Source organism: Ursus maritimus, unplaced genomic scaffold, assembly GCF_017311325.1.
Source record: "Ursus maritimus isolate PB19 unplaced genomic scaffold, ASM1731132v1 scaffold_30, whole genome shotgun sequence".
Lineage (NCBI taxonomy): Eukaryota > Metazoa > Chordata > Mammalia > Carnivora > Ursidae > Ursus > Ursus maritimus.
The window spans coordinates 20975869-20996866 of record NW_024425564.1 but is presented as its reverse complement, the minus strand read 5'-3'; the positions used below and the strand labels follow the sequence as shown (position 1 = coordinate 20996866).

At 39.5% G+C, this 20998-nt stretch overlaps 1 protein-coding gene across 1 annotated transcript in view; it reads left to right on the top strand.

Moving 5' to 3' along the window:
• The window catches only part of LOC103665144, a gene marked incomplete at its 5' end in the record, with an annotated part of 295474 nt that overhangs the window by 266121 nt on the left and 8355 nt on the right, over window positions 1-20998 (top strand). Inside the window, one exon of the mRNA XM_008693048.2 lies at window positions 16758-16964. Within this exon, the coding sequence (XP_008691270.2) occupies window positions 16758-16964 (207 nt within the window). The remainder of the gene's footprint in view (window positions 1-16757; window positions 16965-20998) is intronic.

Sequence of the window (20998 nt, the reverse complement as noted above, 5' to 3'; positions counted from 1 at the left end):
AGAATTCCAACTTTTAAGCCAGAAGGACATGTAAAATTATTACTTACAAATGGAAATAGCAGTTCATCACTTAACTAGGACAACATCTTGGGACAGTCCTTGGATCTCTTATTGGTCAGGGTTGTGAGTTGTGGAGAGCAGAACAGCCCTGGCTGGTTTAAGAAGGAATGAATGTATAAAAGGGACTTGGGGCTGAAAGGGGATCTGAAACATTGTTTTCAGTTTTCTCTACCTATAAAGGGTCTGGAGTGTAAGTCAAGTGAGCCAGTCTGCAGGATCTGGTACAGAGCTCCAAGCAATATACTCAATTGACCTAAATTTAGGTTAATTAAAATCTTGATGTCTAAGAATCATTTATGGGTTTTTTTTATCATTTTTCTGTTGTTTAGCTTTCACTTACATATCCAATAGCAAAAATAAATACATGAATTTTTGCTCTGTAGGACACTCACTGATCTAGCAAATACTAGGCCAAGATGTAACTTTGGTGATTTGGAGGGATACAAAGAGGAATCAAATAAACTTTCTGCCTTCAAGATTCTTCTATAGGGAAGGTGTTGAAGTTTGAATATTTTGATAGTCTCGTCCAGCTTCACAACTGACAGTTGTGAACTCCATGACATTCTTTTCGTGGATACTTACATTGGGATATCGTAGAATTCTTCCCCTTGAACATATAATTTTGGATTTCAAACCTGGTAGAGATGTTTTAGAGGACAAACAAGGATCATTTTCCTGGAAAATAGGTAGTCAGACTATATGTTTTTTATAATACTGGTTGAAAAGTGAAGCACTGAGTCCTTGTCTAATTTATGGGTTGCTTAACTGAATTATTTACTAAATTTCTAGTTATTACTCACTGCTTGAATGTTAAAGAGCAGATTAAAATTAAATCTGTCAAGTTTGGAAGTCAACCGATTCTTGTTCTTGGCTCTAAGACTAACTCCAGATGAAGTTCACCTTATAGGAATCAGATTCAGGGTCTCCGGCCAACATGTATTAGAATCTAGAACACATACTAGGCCAACTGGGCCATTGTGGGTGGCAGAATGTGGGCGAATCAAACCGTAAGCAATGGGCCCTGCCACACAGAGTGCTAAACTGCCAGGTTCTTTCAGATTCTGTGGCTCAGGCACCCGCCAAGCAGGAGATTTGTGATGAATAGAGCCCATATTGATTTTTCCATAATGGAGTGTAAAAGAAAAATGGACAGGTTTTGTTGCAGGTATTTTCATGGGGTACTAAATTGGAGGATTAGTTGCAAACAGCAGTACTGATAAAGTCTGCTGTCCATCTTGATGGTTGGGTCTTTCTATTAAAATGACACATAAATAACCTATTATATCCCCCACCCATGGAAATTCAAATGTACCTGTCAACTTGATAAAGCACTTGCCTGGAGGGAAGCATTGTTTACATTTTTACTCTATTCTTCAGAAAAAGTGAGATTCTAATTATTTCTCCCACTGTAAATTAATGCTGACTATGATGGTTAGCATATCTCTGTATTGTTACATCTTTTGGAAAGTTAAATAATAGAACTGATTCATCATGTATTATGCAACGTGTATTTTATGACAGCTTTCCCTAAGCTCTTCCATCTCCTCTCTATAAATGCTCATTTCTTCCTAACTTGTGTGCTTTCTGCGTCTGTCTTTCTTTTTTCTATCCCATGAGAAATCTTTGTTGATGCCCAGTTAATTCCAAAACTCTGAACTTCACCCTTTGTAGCCTGCCTTGTTTCTTTCCCTTATGGAAAAGCATATACAGTTTTCAACCCACAACTACTTGTTTTTAATCAACCAGTGTCATTCTTAGCCTCCTCCTGGGATATTTTTCCCATTAGAGATATCATATTTGAAGACGAATCATTTGGTTATATTCAGAATTTCCACCTCGTAAGTAACTGGGTTGATTTTTCTTCAGAATAACTTCACCTTTTCCTTATTCTTCTTGCTATCTTTTGCTTGATACTTGTGATAATAATTACATTAAATGATGCCTATAATAATAAGCTTTTACCACTTTCCCCAACTTATTCCATCTATTTTTCTTTCAACTACCCTTTCCTCATTCTTCCCCATACCCTAATCTCTACAAAAAAAAAAAAAAAATCATTTCTTTAATAGGCAGAAAATGCATGGGAACACATAGTCTCTATGAATTCCTATAACAATCCAATAGCAGTTACCTAAAGTAACTTTAGGGATAAAGATATAAAGTACCTTATAATCCCGAATCTACTGTTTTCGACTGTTTCTTATACATAAACAGTCACTGATACATTCATCTGTTGAGCGCTGTGCTTATTAAACTCTGTGTATCCCTGAGTTGACCTTAGAATTAAAAGCACCTGAAATATAAAGATTCAAAAGAGTAATTGCCTCTGCCTATTTGAAGACCCCTGCACAGCCATCACTAGAAGTGTGGCGGAGATAGTCATGCCTCATGCACTCTGTGCCCAGCCTTCCCAGCTATCTCTTAAAGGATTTCCAGGGGTGAATTGATTCCCTAGTTGCTCTTTTCCCCCAGTTTGTAAATCTCAAGCCAATCTTTAGCTTAGTCTTCTCAAATACCTGTTTCTTCCACAAGCCAATTCCTGCCTGAATTCAAGATAGTATACCACAAAATCACTGGTAAATTTCAGTTGGACATTTGTAGCATAAACAATTTAAAAGTATGTAAATATCCTTTCATTGAGCTAATTTAACAAAAGCTAAATTAATGACAAAGCCTTTCAGCTGAAATAGTAAAGCAATTTAACAACTTCATTAATTTTAACTTATTTGTTTTACAATCAATTTTTAATAATCAGCTTATATGTCTTTAAAAATTTAATTTTCCCATTGTTTAAGAGATATTAATATATTCTTATGGCTTCTAAGGAATTATAACAAATGTTTTGGAAAAATATGGAGGTATATTTTCTGTCAGTTATCATTTTATTTGCAATTCTTTCGCATCTTGAAAATTATATGTTGTAGTGAGAATTAGGGCATGCATTTTATTTCCTCTATGCCTCCTTTTTTATAAAGGAAATGGGTAGACTAAATGTCTTATTTGACAGTTTTGGTCTCTTAGTAGACTTAAGAGAAATAAAAGATGTTACGAGAATTGACAGATAACCTGACAGCTGGACAAAACTCAGTTGCTGATCAGCTGTTGATAAAAAATAAAGCTGTAGTTTTGACAGAGATAGTATTAAACTGCTAGTATAAGATTACTAAATAAATCTTAAAAAAGAAAAAAAAAAACAGGGCTGCCTGGGTGGTTCAGTTGGTTAAGCATCTGACTCCTGATTTCAACTCAAGTCATCATCTCAGGGTTATGAGATCGATCTCTGTGTTGGGCTCCATGCTCAGTGTGGAGTCTGCCTGAGATTCTCTCTTTTCCTCTCCCTCTGCTACCCCACTCCCCCACACATGCTCTTTCTCTCTAAAATAAATAAATAAATTAAAAAAATAAAAGATTACAAAAAGGTGCTTACTAAAATATTATTTCAATCTGACATTGCTTAAAATCTGGATTATAGCATTTTGTAATTATCCAGAAAATAGAGGTGCTCTGTTGTATATACTTATGTGTGTGTGTGTGTTTATAAGAGAGACAGAGACAAAAACACACACACGGAGACAGAGAGTGCGAGTACACACGGAGGTCTCACTCTTATCTAACCGCTCAATCATTTGCCAGTCTCACCTCAAGTTAACTGAATAAATGAAAGAAACTAAATCGTGCTGCATGTCACCGTATGTCACGCGAAATAAACAATTTACAAGTCTGGTGGTCCATTCTCTTTGTATAGAGAGAGATGCTGACTGCCTGGTGTGCACTCAGTAGAATTTTACAGCAGATTAGTTTCATGCTAAATTTTAGCTAAAATTTTGGAAGTTTATTTCCTCTAGATTCTATGTGAGAAATGCTTGGTAATCGTGGTCCTTGAATTTCTGGCTCCTAAGATGGACACACTGATGGGTTGTGTTTACATATTTTGGCATTGTACTCTTTCAGATTACAGCAAAGCTGAAGAAAAAAATTCTGTTAAAAAATAAGTTTATCATGATTTGCTGATCTCTAGAAACTTGAAAGAGTGAAAATACTGACTTATAGAAAGTCCTATCCCTCAGTCTTGGATTTTTTTTTTAATGTATTCCCATTTTATTGCATATTTATTACTCCAATATTTTACTGTATTTCAGAGATTGAAATTCTTGTAGAAATCACTGAATTACATAACTCCATTTTATCACTGAGGAAAATGAGAAATCAAGAATTTGCCCAAGTGATAAGAATACAAATCTAGAATTTTGTTCTCATGACTATTGTAGAAGACTACTTTCCAGAGATAAGAAAGGATGAAAGCCAGAAACATAAGCAAAAATCAATGGTTTATTAATATTAAAATAAATAAAGTAATATTATCTATGTTTCCAGACTTATGATCACACAGTGTGTAATCCAACAACCGAAAGTTTGTATTTTGAAGGTGTTTTGGGTTTGGCCTGGGTGTAAGAAAAGAACTGGAGGGAAACATTTGTTCAATATTTCCTTATTTGCTCTTTAAAATTTTTAATGTAAACTCAGAATAGGGAACCCCAATAAGAATAAATGACAAATAAACATGTATACAATTTTGCATTACTATGGGGTCAGTCTCTTAGAAACCAAGAGATACCACATGACCAATTTCTATTAACCACGTTAATAAGTCTAAGCATTCTGTGTCATGGAATATGCAATTGCAACATTGAGGCACTGGTAAGCTAGGTTTCTATAATGCAGTAGCTCTTCCACATTATGTCAGTATTGTCTTCAACAGGAGGTATTTTTTTTTAAAGATTTTATTTATTTATTCGACAGAGATAGAGACAGCCAGCGAGAGAGGGAACACAAGCAGGGGGAGTGGGGAGGAAGAAGCAGGCTCATAGCGGAGGAGCCTGATGTGGGCCTCGATCCCATAACACCAGGATCAGCCCTGAGCTGAAGGCAGACGCTTAACCGCTGTGCCACCCAGGCGCCCCAACAGGAGGTATTTTTAAACTTAAAAAGAAACAGATGTAGAATTTACAGAAGGATCAAAAAAAAAAAAAAAGGATACAAAATGTATGGCTCTTAGACCTGGAAGATGCCTTAGAAATTCTTTCATTGGGGCACCTGGGTGGCTCAGTCGTCAAGCGTCTGCCTTCAGCTCAGGCCATGATCCCAGGGTCCTGGGATGGAGCCCCTTATCAGGTTCCCTGCTCAGCGGGAAGCCTGCTGCTCCCCCTCCCACTCCCCCTGCTGGTGTTCCCTCTCTTGCTGTCTCTCTCCGTCAAATAAATAAAATCTTAAAAAAAAAAAAAAAGAAAGAAATTCTTTCATCCAATTTTCTCATTCTATGAATAAAGAAACTGAGACCCAGAGTTCACTGGTGACTGAGGCAGGGCACAATATAGGTTTCCACGGGTGTTATTCTTCGTCAAAGTAAACAAGGAAGGGCGCCTGGGTGGCTCAGTCGGTTAAGCATCTGCCTTGGGCTCAGGACATGATCCTGGGGTCCTGGGATCGAGCTCCACATCAGGCTTCCTGCTCAGCGAGAAGCCTGCTTCTCCCTCACCCTCTGCCCGCCCCCCAACTCCTGTTCTTTCTCACTCGCTCTGCTCTCTCTCTCTCACTCAAATAAATAAATAAATAAATAAATAAATAAATCCTAAAAAAAACAAAAAACAAAAAACCCCAACATAAACAAGGAGATGGGCTATTTCTTTACAGCTAAGCCCTCTCCAAACACTTGTTCCCCATCTCTCAGCTTCAATAATAAAAAATGCAGATAAAGCTATTTATGGTATAAAATGAATACAATTTCCTAGCTTCACTGAAAGGGTGGGCACTTCGGCAACAATATTTTCCACCCACTTCACAGTTTTAAAACGTGTCCTTAGAGAAGCAATAGAGACAGAGTTTAAAAGCCTGGGTTCTGGAGTTAGATGTCCTTGTAACCGTATTTGGCCCTACAGTTTACTAATTCATCCTAAGTAAGTTTGTTGACACCCCCTCTCCATGCTTCACTTTCTTCACCCGAGATTTGGGGTAGTAACCACCTAGGTTTATAAAGAGAATTAAATGCAGTAATTCATGTAAAGTGGGTCATTGCCTGTGTTAGTTTTCTGGGGCTGCCATTTCAAAGTGCCACAGAGTAGGCAGCCTAAGCAATAGGAATGTACTGTCTCACAGTCCTGGGCCAGAAGTCCAAAGTTAGGGTGTTGGCTCGGTTGATTCCTTCTCACAGTTCCATGCCTCTCTCCTGGCTTCAGGCAGTTTGGGGGCCATCTTTGGCATTCCTTGGCTTGCAGATGAATCAACCTAATGTCTGCCATCATGTGTATGTGGCATTCTCCTTGCGTGTGCATGTCTGTCTCTGTGTCCAGATTCCCCATTTTTAAATTTATTTATTTGTTTGTTTGTTTGTTTTAGAGAGAGAGTGCACGTGCATGCACCAGTGGGGGGGGGTAGGGGCAGAGAGAGAAGGAGAGAAACTGAAACAGACTCCGAGCTGAGTGTGGAAGCCCAACACACAGCTTGATATCACAACCCTGAGATCATAACCTGAGCAAAATCAAGAGTTGGGTGCGCTTAACTGACTGAGCCACTCAGGGGCCCCCAGATTCCCCGTTTTTATAAAGACACAGTTATATTGAATTAGGGCCCACCCTACTGACTTCATTTTGACGGACTACAAAGAGTCTATTTCCAAGTAAGTTCACATTCATAGGTACTGGGATTTAAGACTTAAATATCATTTAAGGAAACACTATTTGATCCACAGGATTGTCCCCATCCTCAGCTGAACCCTCAAGGTCAGCCAGAGTGATTCTTTCTACAACATCATAGATGTTACTCCACTGTTGACAAATACTCAATGATTTCTCTCCAATCAGTATACAAGCCATCATTCTTCAGTGGTCTTCATATCCCTAAATGCTTGGTTTCTTGCCCTGGACTCCCACCACTCTGATCGTACCTTCTTTTTCTCCCCTTGCTCACTTTGCTTCAGTTTTTTTGGACTCTTTGCTTTTCCTTGAACGTAAGGCAAGTGTGTGCCCCTCATAGCCATTGTACTTGCTGTTTCTTCTTCTGACACTATTCTCCCACTTACATACATGACTGATACCCCTTCACTTCATTCACTTATTCCACTGTCTCCTTCTCAGACATGTTCCCTGAATGAAATAGAAGTTCTGAATAAAAAATAGCAACAAAGTAGCCCTTTATGGTCCCCACTCCACCCACTGCCTCATCCCCTACCCTGTTTCCTTTTACTCTGTAGCACTTATGATACATTCAGTTACATATCATATGTTTTCTTCCCCTGGAATGTTATCTGAGTTAGAGCAAGGACTTTGTCTTATTGGTTCAGTTCTGTGTCTTCACATTCCCCTGGTACGAGATAGGATTTCAGTGAATGTTGAATGAATGAATGTGCTTTGAACAGAGCCTTTTATATAATGAGTCCTAAATAAGTATTATTTATAATTCTTATTCTTAATTAATCTTTCCCCAAATAGCTACTGCTGTGATCAATCTTCTATATGCTCTTTTCCTTCTTTTTTTATTCTGCCCCGGAAATTTCATGCTCAAAGAAAGAACTACATTCAGAACAAAAGGATAAGTGTGATGATGAAATCAGGAAACTGACAAAATCTCGTGAAATCTCAAAAGCTGTTAACATTCTGGAAACTTAGACTCACTGAAAGTCACTAAACTAGAAGTTTGGTTGAAAGATGAATGCCAATTTCCCCCATTCTTTTATTTTTCAAGACAAAATTCTGTATCTTTCCATGTAGAGATTTTTTGATCCTTCCAAATCTCAGCCAAGGTGAAATGTCCAACATAAGCACCTATTGTCATTACTTACACATATGATTTATCCCTCCTCAAATCTTTTAGAATTTTGGTCTCTCGTAGGGCATTTAAAACTTCTTAGTTGTAAATGAGAGGTAGTTACATTTGCGTCTCACTTCCCAAGATAATAGGATTTAACCTGTGTATCTCATGACATCTGGCTTGAATGCGTGGCTCAAAAACATCTCTGAATGATGAAAAAGACCTAGGTTTTTTTTTTATGATTTATTTATTTATTTCAGAGAGAGAGAGAGCCAGCTCGAGCCTGGGTGGGGGTGGGGGAGAGAGGGAGACAAGCAGACTCCCCGCTGTGCAGGGAGCCTGACAAGGGGCTCCATCCCAGGACCCTGAGATCACCATCTGAGCAGAAATCAAGAGTGGGATGCTCAACTGACTGAGCCACCCGGGCGCTCTGAAAAAAGACCTAGTTTTAAAGCACAAATGACACATTCTGATTTCTTTTAGAGTTGTGCAAAACAACCAGAAAACATTCCCTGGTCCTGTAAGAGGAAGGTATTAAATTAAATACACACCCCCCCCCCCCCCCCATTAAATCACTACCATTCCAATCAAAATAATATTTCTTTACTTGTTGGGCTGTTAGTAAGGCAATTCATCATCATAATGCATTGTAGCTTTGGAGTAAAGGTTCATATGCGTGCAAAGGGGTATTATTCCAGGAGAGTTAGGACAGAGGCAATCTTTGGCTTGTGGGTGGAGTAGGAGGATGATGTGATAAGAGCACCTGAACAAACTTCACTAAATTAGGAAATAAGGAGTTACAACTTGCACTTCGGGAAGCTGGTGGAGAGTTCACCTCACTGATACTTCTGAAGGTGTGGTCTTAGTATTTTTTTTAAATGACATAAAAGAGCAGTTGTTTTGCATATCCGTTTCGGAGTTGGCAAAAATGAACCCATTTCAGTAGTTTCAATGATAGTCATGCAAAAAACAAAGCGAAAGAAAACAAAAACAGGCTGCCTTCAATACTGAATCAGTTCAAATCACTTAATTCATTTATGTATGCCTTCAACAAATAGAAATTTAGTACCCCTTATAAGCCAGGCTCTATTCCCTTTTCTCACGAAGCGAAGCTTACGTTTGCATGTGGGAAGACAGACAATAAACTAGTAAATCTATAGTATGGTTGCTAGCAACACTTTTAGTAAGTGTTATGATGAAAATAAGGCATAGGGTATGTCTGAGGGTGGAAATGTTATTTCATACGGGGGGGGTGGTCAGCAGAGATGCACTGATAAGGGGACATTTGAGGAGCATTTTAAAAGAAGGGAGTGAGCTGGTAGGTGTCTAGGAATGATTCATTACAATACCCATTGCAAGAGCTCATGTAGGAGCAGGCTCAGTGTTTGGTAAATTCACCCTTGCTGCTGCCAAATCTCTCTCCTAGATTTTCAGCCAATTTATACTACCTAACTAAGATTTAGGAAAAAAAAATTGGTTAGGGTATAAAGAAATTCTAATGTATACAGTTTTGTTCATTGTAGTTGATGCAAAAATATTTGGGCCACTACCTTTTGGGAGTAATTTATCCTGTATATAAAATAAAACATTTACACATACACACATACATATAAAGACAACTTCTCCCTCCATCTTTTGCTTGTCTTAGACTTTGGTATTTTTCTGCCACTAGAGAAAATCAAACTACAGGGGTGGGATAAGAACCAAGAAATCGGGGCGCCTGGGTGGCGCAGGGGTTAAGCATCTGCCTTCAGCTCAGGGTGTGATCCCGGCATTATGGGATTGAGCCCCACATCAGGCTCCTCCATTGTGAGCCTGCTTCTTCCTCTCCCACTCCCCCTGCTTGTGTTCCCTCTCTCGCTGGCAGTCTCTATCTCTGTCGAATAAATAAATTAAAAAAAAAAAAAAAAGAACCAAGAAATCAGTCACCAGTATGGTGGTGGCCACACTTTTGGATGAATAATTTCCTGATCAAGAGCTCACGGCACATCAAAGCAAAGGTAGAGGAGCTGGTTGAATAAATATTTTAAAAAGAACAAGTAATCTTCATACTTTTAGATACTTGAAGCTCATTTTATCAATGATTTAGTGACTTAGTCGGATTGATGGGCTTGTGTAAACTCTAGCCGGTCTATGTGTCATATTGCAAGGCTGCTATCTGGAAAGGAAAAAAATAAATAAATAAATAAATAAATAAATATATATATATGTATATATATATATATTTTTTTCCAATTTCTTTCCTTCTGTTAATTGGCCTAAAACTGGCTATCTTAACTAATCAGTCCAATTATTTGTCTCGAGTTCTTTTGGAACAGAAACTAAAATACTAGATCATAGATAATTTCATGGGTTTTTTGTTTTGTTTTGTTTTGTTTTTTTCTTTGTGGAACTCAGGAGAAGAAAGAGGCTCCTTTTATATTTGAAGATTTGAGTATATGGTGCAATTCTTTGGCCATGGTTTATATATTTTATGCAATCTGACCATAAAATTAAACATTTTTTTTCTTTTCTGCATCTATAGAGAGTGGAGTATATGAGTGGAAAATACTGCTAGCCACGTCATTATAATCACTTTCCATTTAAACAAATGCATTTGCCACCTGTGGGATTTATCTCCAAAGGCAGTGGGCGGCTGAAGCAAAGTTTTGGTTTTTTTCCTTACCTTTCTCCTTTCTGTCACCTTTTGAATCTCTTCTCTGCTCCTGATTCCAGATTTGTAGTGGAATGTTTTCACCTTAGCGTCCTCTCTTCCTATTGGAACCCAGTGCTTCCCATGCACAGGAAAAGTCAGAAGTGGGGTGGTGGGGTTGCTCCATGCTTGTGCTCTCTCAGAAACAAATCTGTAAGTGCTCACCTGTAGTCATATTGGTGCTAGTATTAATGTTTGCATACATATGTACAAGCAAAAACCTAGGGAATACTGCTAACGGCTGTGACTTTCTACTTGTATGAAATAACCTGTAACTTTTTCTTTCATTTATTTCTATTCCCAAGAGCTTTGAAAAATGTCATAACCAGAAGTGACGTTCTTTTTGGTTTCCTAATGTGTTTCTTAAGAATTTTGCAGTAGTGCTATGAAAAAGCATATATTTCTGCAAACAGACACAAGATGTAAAATTTGGGGGGGTTCTTAAAATTAGAGATAGTCACAATAGCAAAGCTTACATAAAATGTGTACACACCCACATATAGAGATACATTAACTTTCCCAAACTGCATAATTTCTACCTAAATTAACCACAGGTAATTTTGTTTAGAATCATGGCTTTCTGGCAATGCAACATAGTTTATTACCTTTCTCTAAATTGATTCAAATTTACTTAAGTGCTTGTTCTAGACTCCTAATGGTTATGTTAAAGAAAGAAACAACAAAAGCATAATCATCTTAGTTACCTCATTTATTTGTAGGTAATCTTCTATTAATTTTTTCCTGCTTTATTTCAAAGCAACACACAAAATGAAGAAATGTGCCAAATAGCTGATACATATATGTATATAGTCTGCGCAGAAATAAAAATGTTTCAATGAAAATCGAAAACATTATCAAATATGTAGTCTATGCTCCCAAACATCTGATAACATCTCAGGTTTTAGTGTTTAGGCAAAGGTCACAGGTTAGATTCGTATGTGAACCGAGTATGTCTTTGTCCAAAAAGTGGAAACTATGGATGAGTCAAGGAGAGTGTCCATTTTTTTTTTTAAGACAGCCAGCGAGAGAGGGACCACAAGCAGGGGGAGTGGGAGAGGAAGAAGCAGGCTCATAGCGGAGGAGCCTGATGTGGGGCTCGATCCCATAATGCCGGGATCATGCCCTGAGCCGAAGGCAGACGCTTAACCGCTATGCCACCCAGGCGCCCCAGAGCATCCATTTTTATTTGGAAAACCAAACCAACTTCTGCTATGTCTCTTCATCCTGTGAACAGGAGTTGCCATCTTTTCCTAAAGCCAAATATTTGAAATGTTGACATTTTTTATTTATACCAGGATATATGATATTGGGGAACTACAGACACAAGATTAGTCATAGATTTGCATTCACTGATTCTAAAGGAAGGCATTGTTTTCTAAGACAAAATAAAGCACTTTTGGGTAAGACACCCATTGTTTACAGAGACCCAGTTTTTTAAATGACACGTGCTCTCCCAGAGAAATGGTGAATAAAGTCACCATCATCGAGGCACAACTTATTTGGAGTTTGAAGCTTCAAATCCACAGGAGACCGAGTAGATCATCCAGTATGACCTCATTTCCTGACCCTGGTTCCCTCTTGCCGACTTTCCACACTTGTAAATAGAGTGCAAATTCCAGTGAGGAAAGAAAAGAAATCCACCCAAAAGCTGGCCTGTTAAAAATGTATCTATGCAGTAAATCTGTGTACCACTGTGTAATTATAATAACATAAACAAATCCACTATAAGGACGTTCACATCAGACCTAATTTCACGCTGAACTATTATAATGCAATTAACAGCCTCATAGTCCTGTTTTAATTAAGCTCTGTTGTGAAATATGCAGCATTTGAACCTGTTCCGGCCTGCTTCGTCTACCATTGAATTACCGCCCTTAACTTGTTTTCCTGCTGAACGATGAACTTCATTTAAGGCTTACTGTTTGCGGGTCTGGCGTTTTGTGGGTTCCTCTCAGCTTCCTCAATGCCTCCAGATTGAGCTCCTCAGATGTGTCCTGTATGTGTAGTCTCTCGACTCACTTGTCTCAATAGATCTATTAACTCACTCTGGGCTCTCCTAGAAATGAAGCGACTGAGTTGATGGGTTTAACGAAAGAGATTTCAGATGGCAGGAGAGTTCACTTGAGCTGCCTTTGGATTCCCAAGGGCACAGTAGCTGTCTTCTGGCCTACCATTTTGCAGTACGGAGTGAACTCCAATTTTCCATGGATGTTATCCCAACTGCCAAATAGTTTAACCATTCCTCACTAGGAAATGGAAAACAAAGGCATCTAGAGAAAATGCAGTTTTTAGAAAAATCATATCCTGCTTCTTTCCTTTTATCCCTCACCGACCCTAGGCGAGAATGTCTAGGTTGTCTGGTATTTGCCTTAACAAATCTTTCCCTTCCTCTATTTGAATTGCCTTCGCGGCCTGAAATAAAATTAAATGAGAAATATTACGTGGGAACAGTTATCAACGATCACAGGTCAGTTTGCCGAGAAGCTTGTTACTCGACAGCTAGTTTTAAAGAAATAGAGCTAAAAGTCAAGAGAGCACAGTTGCTGAGAATCACGTTCACCCACATAGATTATTCAGACGTGAGCCAAAGGACCTAAGAAAAATCGAATGGTGATTTCCTCATCACTCCTCACCTCTGTGTCCACCCTCTGATCTGCCTTTCTTCAGATTTAGTTCCTGTTATAAAAATCCATGTTCTTCTTTTTTTTACCTTGCCCTACTTTCTTAACCCTAGGGAGGATTTTAAGAAGGTTTCAAAGCTAAGCATCCCCAATTGCTTCAGGCTGTCTTCGGTTGTAAGTCAGAATATAAAGCAATTACCCGTAGGGTAGGATGTGTTCATGGCCAATGGGAGAATGTTCAATATATCAGCGGGTAACCGAAAATATTCTCTTCTGCGTGAACATCTGGTTCAGATTCTTAACCATTTCTAGGGAGGTTTTATGGGGCTCTCTCCCTCACTTCTGCTGTGCTCTGCCTTCTTTTCTAGAAGGAGGTGTGTACCCATACAGCAAAATAATAGGGTTTCACTTGATCCACATTTTTCGTTGTAGGTAGGCATTTGATTATTTGATCTTAAGAACTGCCAGCTAGAAATCCTGAAAATGACCCCAATTGCTTTTGTATTACAACTTTATGGTCCAAAGGAGGGAGAAAAACACACTCTGGTATTTTTTCCAGTTCATCTTCAATTCAAAGAACCTTGAGAAACTTCCATGGGCTATCGTAACCCGAACGCCGGCAGAAATTTGGACGCTGCCTCTAATCCCGTGTTTCCTGACGGACTCCACAACACCCCTTTTGAGTCAAGAAGGGTGTTTACAAAGTTCCCACCCCGACCAAGGATAGAAAAAAATCTTCCCTCAGCCTCTTCCATATGAGCACTTCACTGAAGGGAAAATTCAGCCTCCAGAATCATGTTCAGACACATCCCCATTCGGCAGCCACACACTACCGCACGGAGAGAATAGTGTCCTACGCGATCCAGCATTTTACCCACAGTGAAATCAGAAGTGCCTGGGCTTTAGACTCAGACCAACCTGGGTTCAAATAGCAGAGCTGCCTGATTATTGTTGGGATCTCCGGGGGGCTACTATGTGACACACCTCTTTTCCCCATCTGAGCTATTTGAGAAAATTAAGGAAATGCAGGAACCAGACCAAAGGCAATAAAAATTACTGATAAAGCTGTTTGCAAGATATGGCTCTAGATCCGCCGCTAAGCGGACTTGTTAATTCTAGATCCGCCGCTAAGCGGACCGTAAGGAAGGAGAGTCGACACAGACGAGCTGGAATGCAAGGTCATGCTCAGAAGAGGCTGTCTCGTTCACACTAGACTATGGTCAGGCAGAGAATATGGGTACTTCCTAGAGGCAGCTGGATTAACAGAAGGAGAGGGCAGGGCAAGGGGCTGCTCTGTTTTCTTGTCCCCGAATTCACCAGCGAGGACCACAAGTCAAGTTGTGGAGAGGAGCCAGGAGTGTAGGGCTCTCTGAGATGAAGGAATAAGAATTATCTCATAGTAAATTATCATCACATAATGGTGTCTCTGGACAAGTTGCTTAACATTTCTGAGCTTTGGTTTCCTTATCTATAAAATGGGGATAATATACCAACCTGGCAGACAGGCAACATTAAATTAAAATATACATATATTGTGTGTGTGTGTGTGTGTGTGTGTGTGTGTGTGTGTGTGTGTGATTGCCTGGTGTAAAATCCTGGTCCTCATGCCCCTGCTACAATCCAGTCCATTGGACCATTCATTGGCCCCTTACCCCAGATGCGCCTTTGCATATCAGGACCATCAGGACTCCTGCTCCTTTGCCGGAAACATCTTTGGCGCTTTTCGTCTCTACTGAAGTCCCGTGAAGGTCTTGAGACCCAATTGAAAGCTCACCTCCTTGGGAAGTTTCCTTTTGTGTAACCACTCATCACAGGGAGGAGGTTTTGGTTACATATATGGTTACAGTGAATTCCTGCAAGAGTGGTAGGTCCTGGAGCGTGTTTTGATTTTCTCAGAAACCTAAGTTAGAATGGATCCTCAGGAAACTTCTGTTTTTAATTATAATAGACCTTGATCTTTTCTCTCATGCAAGCCATTTCAAGACGTTTACCACTTCTGTACCTGTTCGTCCAGATTTCAATTTTGTTTTTTATTTTAGAAGAAAAAAAATCGCTAGCTGAAATCTTGGGAGTTCATTGTCAATGATGGACTTGAAGTAAATCGTAATTGGCCAGAACTTTCTTTCATGTTGGTACAATCTTTCCATATTTCTGAGGGTTTAGAATATTTGTAAATCATTTCAGGAGGAATTAACTTTGGAGCACATGTTTGATCTAGCCTCTCTGCAACAATAGAAAAATGTTTCCTGCCTCAGAAAAGCCAGTGAGGAAAGAAATCCATTGACTACTTTCCTCTCTCTGCTTCTGAAACTACCGGCATCTGCAGATATGGAAATTGGAAATTATAGAAAGCATCTCCATAGCTCAGTGGTTGTAGGAAATGTTAACAAAGATATTGGGAGACCAGAAGGTTTATCAGCCACAAACAAATTTTAGAGTGCTATATTCTAATCCTCATCATTAATATTTTATTTTATTTTTTTAAAGATTTTATTTATTTATTTGAGAGAGAGAGTGAGTGAGAGAAAGCATGAATTGCAGGGGGAGCAAAGGGAGAGGAAGAAGCAGACTCCCCGTTGAGCAGGGAGCCAGATGTGGGGCTCCATCCTGAGACTCCGGGATCATGAGGTGAGCCCAAAGGGAGACGCTTAACCAACTGAGCCACTCAGGCACCCCATTCATATTTTAAACAAGCAATAAAACGGTGTTTTTTCCACTCACTCATAATTCAGTTACTATTAATGAAGGCCCCATAGGTATGTTGTATCAGAAAAAAGAATTGTTGGGGCGCCTGGGTGGCTCAGTCGTTAAGCGTCTGCCTTCGGCTCAGGGCGTGATCCTGGAGTTCTGGGATCGAGCCCCACATCAGGCTCTTCCTCTGAGGGCCTGATTCTTTCTCTCTCCCACTCCCCCTGCTTGTGTTCTGTCTCTCACTGGCTGTCTCTCTGTGTCAAATAAATAAATAAAATCTTAAAAAAAAAAAAAAAGAAAAAAGAATTGTTACCTGAGAAAACTTACGAGAAATAAAGTCCAGTAAGTATAAAAGTCGGGGACTTATGAAGAAAAAATAGTAGGTAAATGTATAAAGTATGCAAAAATCCTGCCCTGTGAACTTCAGCAAAATGTATCTTTAATTTATCTCATCCGCTGTTGTGATGATGCCAGAGATTAGCACTTAGCACAGTGAGAACAAGGAAAAACGAGCAGGGATTCCTTTTGGATGAGAAAGCACAAACACCCATTCATAACACCATTCGTAAGCATTTTTTTTTAATCAACATTGTCATTGTCACATCCTGCTTGATCTTCCTACTTTGGGTTAATATGGGAGCCAATTACAGCTTCATCTGTGTAGAATTAACTTTATGGAGCACACACCGGGGATTTGTCTATCTTCACTATTTAGATATATGTCATAAAAATATGCGTGGAATGGAGCGCAGGCATTGCAGATGGCAGAGACTTTCAGATTTATTGTAAAATCATTTAAAATTGGTTATGCTCTTGCCAGAAGTTAATTAATTTTTTTCTCTTCTTTTCTGGGGCTGGGGGGCTTGTGGGGGGGTTCGGTGTCTCACTAGGTGGCAGTGTATGATTATATCTGGAAAAACCATGGCGTCGAGTCCAGAATCTCCAGCTGTGACCTCCAACAGCAAAACGAAATTTCTGTGTCTGCACTTGGTCCGGGGGATATTACTTCTCATGTATCTATATATACCGTTTATCCCGGTGGGTTCCAAGAGCTATACCGCCATTTTCTCCGACTCCCCAATGGCGCCATCGTTGAGGTACGTGGTTATGAAAATATTTTAATGCAGGTACTGTGTATGTATGTTTGTGTGTGTGTGTGTTTATACTTGATTTCAAAGGCTTCAAAATTACTTTGCAAGTATATTGTATAATTAATGTTTCTAATACCATAATAGCCTTGAAGATATATTTTAGTGTTTTCTAAAGAAATGAAGGTACTATGTAAGAAATAAATTGTTTCTGCAGATAGCTTTGTGGGAGAGAGACAGGAAACAAATCAAGTGAAGTAATTCAGGGTTCAGCCTATGAGAACTTTGACTCAGGTAGCATTTGCAAACATCAGCGGATTGATGAAGAAGGGTTCTCTGAGTCCATGGACACACTTCAATGCCTCAGGAAAGTGTACCGTTCCTTGCTTAAATGATTTCACACAAAATGCGTGAGATGGTGGCCATTTCATACTTTTTCCATGAGAAAAAGCTTAAAAAGTAAAGTCCCCCTCTCTAAATCTTTAAAAATGTTAAAGGAGCATTTAGCAAAGATCGTGAGGCCATGTTTTCTCTTAATAAGTCAGAGTCCTCAGGTGAGTTGAGTTTAGTTTAAAAAAGAAATCTTACACATTGCACCATATTCTTAAAATCCAAATTTCATGGCAGGGTGAAACCTGAGGCTTAGTCCTATCTGCACCAACGTTGTTGAATTCTGAAATCTAAAAGAATGTTATTTCCCATTAGATGGTGGAAATAAAGCATAGAGGAGGAGGAAAATTTAGATACATTTCATGTCTGCTACCCTAGTCATGTTGGCATGAAATCACTTAACAGTGGCACAATCTTAATTGGTAAGAATTTGCAGAATACTTCACCCTTTCCCTCTGGACTTTACCATTGTTGTTTTTGTTATAAAGTTGATGAAAGTCTTTCCACCTGAAATTCCTTTGAATAGAACCTTGTGGAAATTTCGAGTGGCTTAGAGATCAGTGTGGCAGCTATGGAGCTTCTCCTTTCTACAATCCCAATCCCATGACAGCATTGGGGTACTTGAGCAACTCACAGAGACACTCTACTGGGAAAAGCACTGATGTGCCAGGCAGGATTCTCCATCACTTCCCCCCCTCGCTCCCTTACTGAGGGGTGAAATGAGAGAACTGTGTATATCGCAGCAAAGCAACAGGTGGGGGGATTCTGACTGTATCTGATGGAGTTTAGGTCAAGGGCTGTTGGTACTTTTGTCTATGATCCTTTTTAGACTTCCAAAGCCCTTGCTTTAAAAAAATCTCCTTAAGGAGCAAAACTGTCATAGCTTAATTGTTTTTTGTTTTTGATTTTTGTTGTTGGTGGTGGTGGTTTTTGTTTTTGTTTTTAATTTGCACAGGCATGTGCTTAAATATATGTATACACTGTGCACTGAAAGACCTGAAGAGGCCACGACACCAGGAATGTCTGTGCTTCTGCTGCAAAACATGGTGTGGCAGCTTGCCGACCTTGAGACCTGAGCGGGAAACCCAGCGTGAGATGGCCTGTTCCTAGGAGCAGAGCAATCCTCAGGGCTCTCTGATTCACTCGCTTCTGCATTTGCTCCAGAACCTTGCCTTACTCACTTCCCACTACTCTCTGCCTGCATGCTTATCTGTAAAACTGGGTTATGGAGACTTATACCGCCTGCCTCATAGAGATTTGGGGCAGATTAATGGGATCACATCCGCAAAGTACTTTTAGCTCTTTTTATTAAAAAAAAAAAAAAAGGAGCAATAAAGATGACAAAGCATTATGGATCATGCAATGTTAAATTCATTCAACTTGTAAACATATTTTTCCCAAGTACTAATAGTAACATTAGGCTAAAAAATAAAATCACTTCTGGGAGGATTGAATCGTGAGGGAATCAGGCTCATGGACCCCTCTGACTCCCTGTCTGTGTTTTCACCACCTTTGCCTTCTGTGATGGTAATGATACAGTGATGCAAGTGCCCCTCGGCACTTCTGAACCTGTGCCCGATAGAGTTTCTAGCAAATTCTAAACCAGCTTTCCCCCTTTTGCAGATCCCAGCAGATGTTTACACATCTTGCTTCCTCGTGGGTCTGCAGTCTAGACACCCAGTAGTCACTACTATGACTTCTTCATGCTTTAGGCTTCCTGCTTTTTGCTCCATGAAATCTACTGACACCCATATCAAACAGACCTCCCCTTGCACCTCTCTAACACTGATCACCAGTATGAAATTTTATGTAGCCTTTCTAAACATGTTGCCAGCATGACGTTTTGTCTCCTAGGGGACAGGAACTGTGATCCTAGTACAAGTTCTAGAGTAACTTGAAGATGAGACAAATTTTCTTTCAGCCGCGTGTCTTGCTACTTGACAATCATCCAGTCCTCTCTCTATCTCTCCTGACCCTTACCAGGTACTTCCAGGTGTATCACTGGCCTTTTGAATTATAAAACCCAAAACTGGAGGGTGTTCAAGACTGGTCTTGTCTTTTGTAATCTCAGTGAGAAATGAAATTAGTATATTCCTTCCACAAAGATGTATGCATTGAAAGGAAATTTCAAATATCAACACTTAGGTAGATTATACTTTCTGGATTAAGGAAAAATCTATTTGACTTCTAAAATTAGGGTTTATAAGTAGTCACCTACTTGGATGAAAGTTAACTTCTACCCTGGAGCTCCTTATCTTTGTACTAAGTGCATTATTGAAGCTCTAGGAAATCTATTAAATTACATTGACTTTCTGGATGCCAAATTGTTCTACTTGGTTGGTAATCTGGCATCGTGATAGCCTTTCGATTAAGGATGGAGATTTCTCACAATTAATATTGTGCCGCTGTTAAGTGATTTCATGCCACCATGACCAGGGAACCAGACATGAAATGTATCACATTATGCGAATTGAGGGAATTTATACTTAGGAAATCACTTAGACACACTTAGAGATACCTGTGAGATCCAAGCCACAATTTGAATGGCTATTCTGACCTGGGAAGAAACAGGTTGCCTGTGTCAAAGCCTAATGTATTCACAAATTAGATGTGGCAAAACCGCAAAATAAAAATGGATATAATTTTGCTGTAGCGTTACAGCCTGAACACTATTCTCAAGGTTTTAGGGTGGTTTTTAAATAGGGTATCCAGTTATCTAAATTCCTTTTGCATTTAACACAGCTCTAACCTGTGACAAGAGTGATCTTGAAGGCTCTCCTTATCCTGATATGAAATATAGGTCATATATTAACCTTTTTTTTTGGTCTCAATAAAACCCTAGCAATTTGGGTTTGAACAAATTATCTTCAAGGTTTTATTTTTATGGAAAGCCATGTTTTTGGAACAGAATTTCAACTCTAAAGAGGTCAGATTTTGCGAATCTGAAACAGAAGTCATAGTACAAACAATCTTTCCTATGGACTTGTGTTCATCATCTTTTTTTTTTTTCCATCCATGCCTGTCACCCTTGATGGCATGGCTCTTACTGTGTTCTGCATATTTTGCTTTAAAAAGTAAGGACCAGGGGCACCTGGGTGGCTCAGTTGGTTAAGCATCTGCCTTCGGCTCAGGTCATGATCCCGGGGTCCTGGGATGGAGCCCTGCTTTGGGCTCCCTGCTCAGCGGGGAGCCTGTTCCTCCCTCCCACTTGTGCTGTCTCTCTCTCTCTCTCTCTCAAATACATAAATAAATAAAATCATAATAAAATAAAATAAAAAGTGAGGTTCCCTCCATATTTGTCGAGATTGTCGTTGGTCTGTGTGGCCGTGAGCACCTCTCTTTAATTCTATTTTTATCAGCCCCTCTGAGCTCAGTGATTCCATAGACTCTCGGAGAGCAATGCTTCATCACTGCTCCATAGGTAGGCTATCTTGTGTCTGGGTGTGTGTGTGCGCGTGCGTGTGTGTGTGTTTTCTGAACAAAGTTACTTTAAAGTTTTTAGTGCTACAAAACCTAGAAACCCAGGCAAGACTAGAGCGGATTCATCAAGTCACAAATAAGCTTCCCAATCCCAGGGTATCCGTTGCAATTAAGAAAGTCCTTGGAGCATTGGTTGGGGTGGAATGGGAAAAGGGTTTTTTGTCATTAGAGGC